This window comes from Schistocerca americana, chromosome 8 (genome assembly GCF_021461395.2).
Source record: "Schistocerca americana isolate TAMUIC-IGC-003095 chromosome 8, iqSchAmer2.1, whole genome shotgun sequence".
NCBI lineage: Eukaryota > Metazoa > Arthropoda > Insecta > Orthoptera > Acrididae > Schistocerca > Schistocerca americana.
This window is the reverse complement of record NC_060126.1, coordinates 105935286-105939660: the sequence shown is the minus strand read 5'-3', so window position 1 is coordinate 105939660 and position 4375 is coordinate 105935286. Positions and strand designations below refer to the sequence as shown.

Genomic DNA, 4375 nt, shown 5'->3' with positions numbered 1-4375 from the left:
TACAAGAGAACAGAAGTAAGACTAAATCAAACTTAATTCCAAAGAATTAACGGGCGTGACGATTAGCACTGATCCAACAGGAAGTATTTTTCTGGAATCACAGCGCTATAACATAAGCAAGCAACGCAAAGAACTCTTCCGAAAACAATGAGGAGAAATGCAGAGATGCTCATAATTAGAAGTTTAATCGCTTTGTTTGACACTCTCTTGTTTAAACTTGCCGGTAATACCGTGAGGGCAGTGCTGCCGCCTGCCATCATAGTTGTAGTTAACGTAGCATTTCATGTGTTCTTTGGTACACACAACCGTATGATTCACTTCAGTTATAAAGTGTTAGATTTTGCAATATGTTGCGTTGCAGTTTATTTAATCAGTGTCCTGAGATTGATACTATCTCATGGGAGCTCACTGATTGTGAGTTCAAGAACCTATCGTATCAGGTGGGTGGGTGGGGGGGCGGCTGGGCTGCTTCTCTACAGTATTATCTTTGAACTTAGGACGCGCGAGGCTAGTGTTTGTTGTCAAGTGAGAGCCACGTATGAAGGGAGATAAGAATGTTTACGATTTTTACCTCAAGAGTCCCGTATGAATGGAGATAGGATGTTTACGATTGTATCTTATATAGGTGTGCAGTCCGAGGAAAGAAGAGGAGTAACGTTTCGGTAACATATCCGGCACTGTTTCTGTCCAAGAGTTGTCTTAGAAGAAACACTGTCTGTTTGTGATGACAGTGAGTTGTGCAAGTTGCCACCCAGCGAGAAGTGTAAGTTTTGTGGTCTTTGCAGCTGGATTTCATGGTTGATATTATGTGGTCTTCGGAACATTTGTCGGCGTGACATGGTGCTCGACAGGGATATTGGCATCGAACGTTTCCTTTCAGCTGTGGTGTTGTGTTAGTAACTGTCACCGATCACAATGCAGGACCTGACAAAAATTAAGGAAGAACTCTCCAGCTACGGTCAGGGGCATATCCTACAGTTTTGGGATGAACTGTCAGATGCGGAAAGGACCGAACTTTTGACACAGTTGCAAGAAATTGACATTCCAGTGGCAATAGAATGTTTCAAAAAAACTTTAGCAGAAGATCAAGCAAAATTAGACGATCGAATGCAGCCAGTACCGGCAGAATTTTACGGCAGCGTTCTTAGAACAAGTCCTGGTGATCTTCAGAAGTTCGAGGACGAAGGTTTCCGGCAGATATCTGCTGGTAAGGTCGGTGTTTTGCTTTTAGCAGGTGGTCATGGCACCAGGCTAGGTGTGCCTTACCCAAAAGGCATGCACGACGTAGGGCTGCCATCTCATAAATCGTTGTACCAGATTCAGGCTGAAAGGATACGGAGGCTGCAGAAGCTTGCATTTGACAGAACTGGTGTGTACAATCACATTATATGGTATATTATGACAAGTGAAGCTACAATGCAGCCTACTCTGGATTACTTTGACAGAAATAACTATTTTGGGTTGAAGAGAGAGAATGTTGTCATGTTCGAACAAGGTTTCCTTCCAAGCTTCACATTTCAAGGGAAAATAATCATGGACAAGAAATATAAACTATCAATGTCACCAGACGGAAATGGAGGACTTTACCGTGCACTGAAAGATAACAAAATACTAGAGGATATGGAGAGAAGGGGTATTATGTACCTTAATGCTCATGGTGTGGATAACATCTTAATTAAAGTAGCAGATCCTATTTTCATTGGCTACTGTGTACTGAAGGGTGCAGAATGTGGTGCAAAAGTAGTGGAAAAAGCATTTCCAGAAGAACCTGTAGGTGTTGTTTGTCAGGTGGATGGACGTTATCAGGTTGTTGAATATAGTGAAATAACATTAAAGACAGCACAACAGAGAAATGCTGATGGTAACTTAACATTCAGAGCAGGTAATATTTGCAATCACTTCTTCACAACCCAGTTTCTTCGTAAAGTTGCATTTGATCATGAAACTAACTTACAGTTACATGTTGCAAAGAAAAAGATTCCATTTGTTGATTCACAGGGAAATTCCTGCAAGCCAGAAAAGCCAAATGGTATAAAAATGGAGAAATTTATCTTTGATGTGTTTCAGTTCACTGACAAATTTGTAATATGGGAGGTGGAGCGAGAGAGAGAATTCAGTGCTATCAAAAATTCAGATGCTGCTCAGAAGGATACTCCTACAACAGCGCGTAATGATCTTCTTGCCCTTCATTGTTCATATATTAAAAATGCAGGGGGTAAAATTTTATATAACACAGGTGACAAGCCCATATGTGAAATTTCGCCCCTTCTGTCATATGCTGGTGAGGCATTAGAAGAGGTTGTAGCCAACAAAGAATTTACATCTCCATGTCATTTGTGCTCTCCTGATGAATGTAACTCGGACTCTGTCACTGTGCAACAAAATAATTATTGCTGAAATGAATTGTTTGTATTAATAGTGTGTGAACATTCACATTTTTCACTGGGCATTTTTAGCATTTTATATTGTCAGTTAGCCTTGAAGCACTGCTGTAAATATGATAGTCACTGTTGTCAAGTTTTATATTTTATAGTTTTGGTAATATTATTTTATTGAAGACTGCGAGTGGAATATTGTGGCATAAATTTATCTTATCCAAGAGAGAAGCATCGTATGTACAAGTCAGCTTTATTTTTAATTTGTAATATTTAAGTAAATAAAATGCATGAATGTTTTAATATTAACAGCTTTGTTTTATTGTAATTTTAATAGTATTATTTCTAAGAATAAAACAATGGAAGCTCCAGTATGGAATGTAACAGTATTATGAAATAGATAGTTGCTACTTACCGTATAGTGGAGATGCTGAGTTGCAGATAGGCACGACGAAAAGACTGTCACAAAATAAGCTTTCAGCCAAAAACGTCTTTCTCAAACTGTGTGTGTGTGCGTACGTGCGTGCGTATTTTTATTTTTGACGAAGGCCTTGGTGGCCAAAAGCTTATTTTGTGACAGTCTTTTTGTTGTGCCTATCTGCTACTCAACATCTCCGCTATGTGGTGAGTAGCAACTATCGTTTTCATAATATTGTTACATTTTTAAGAATATTGAGATGACACGAGATTCTTAAGTCAATCTATATGACAAAGTGAATAAAATAACTGCACATTAAAACCTTTAGTGCAATTGTTGCTCACATAAAATATGACAAAGTAATGTTTAATGAAAATTTAATCACAAATGTGCATACATTAATGTTATAATACCTGTACGATAGAATAAATAATCTCTAAATTTGTTTCAAAATCATACCTGGAACTGTTGTAGTGACAGAATTATAGCTAATTAGATGTTCAAAGTTCATGTCATGCGAAAGGAAAACTGCTTAACCCTGGCACATATAACTGTCTTCAGTATTTCTCGAATGCAGAGTGTCAGTATCTTTTCACCATGCATAATCTGCATTACGGTACCTATATAGTTACCAGTAACTTAAGTGACCATGACTAGTGTAGCATCATTACACAAATGTATTGCTACAACATTAGCAATTGTTTTGATGTATCAGGCTTAATACATTGTTTTTGTGTTTCATAATGGGAAATATACACATTGCGAGCTGGAGAAATAATCGTCACTTTATCCACACTTACATAGAAGAATCCAGCTTGTTCACCCATTGTTGTGTGCATCATGAGAGGATTTTTATTTTTATCATATTAGAGAATTTCTTGGTATACTGTAGTTAAGACCAGCCTGCACAAGTAACTCAGTAATGGAGCAAAGAGGAAACCCATCAGAGTGACCTCTCTCATTAAACAAGCAGTCACACCACATTCTGTAAGAGCTCAGCTGTGGAGTGTTCGCTCTAAACATAACAAAAAATGGGACAAATTACTCAAGGTTGTAAAACCATATTGTCTGTAATTGGTACCTTTTCACAGTGCAGTATTTCCAGTATCATGAATTAGGAAAAGTAATTTTATCTCTCCATGTGGATGGACATTAGATGTATGTTTGGAAAAATCTTAAAGTACCTATATGACAGTGTATAAAATGAGAGAAGTTGAAAACTTATCTTGTCATGAACTCATGTCTGTCAAAAATCTGTTGTGATGTTCACGGACCCAAGTCTGATACAATCTTTCAATCTGTGTTTTTATGGCGATAATATCAAGAAGAAGAAAATGTGTCGGTGCACATGTGTAGGAATAATAAGATCCTTGAAAACGCTTCTGCAAGAAGTTTGGTTATCAACTGTATATAATATTTGTACTTCACGTTTCTGTTAAATAAGTGCTTGTATTTTTTTAAACTTAGTCCTATCTCTCCAGAATATGCTACTATAGGACCATATACTAGTCATCTCATGGGCAGGCCAAAACAATGAGACACACTTCGGTATGTGAAGCATGCAGAACTGAGCTCTTGGTTA

At 37.8% G+C, this 4375-nt stretch overlaps 1 protein-coding gene across 1 annotated transcript; it reads left to right on the top strand.

Moving 5' to 3' along the window:
* The first annotated feature begins 492 nt into the window (after positions 1 to 492).
* LOC124544763 (UDP-N-acetylhexosamine pyrophosphorylase-like protein 1) lies at positions 493 to 2684 on the top strand. The gene has a single exon (XM_047123438.1). The coding sequence runs from the start codon at positions 916 to 918 to the stop codon at positions 2395 to 2397; it is 1482 nt and encodes a 493-aa protein (XP_046979394.1). The 5' UTR covers positions 493 to 915; the 3' UTR covers positions 2398 to 2684.
* Positions 2685 to 4375: the final 1691 nt, after the last annotated feature.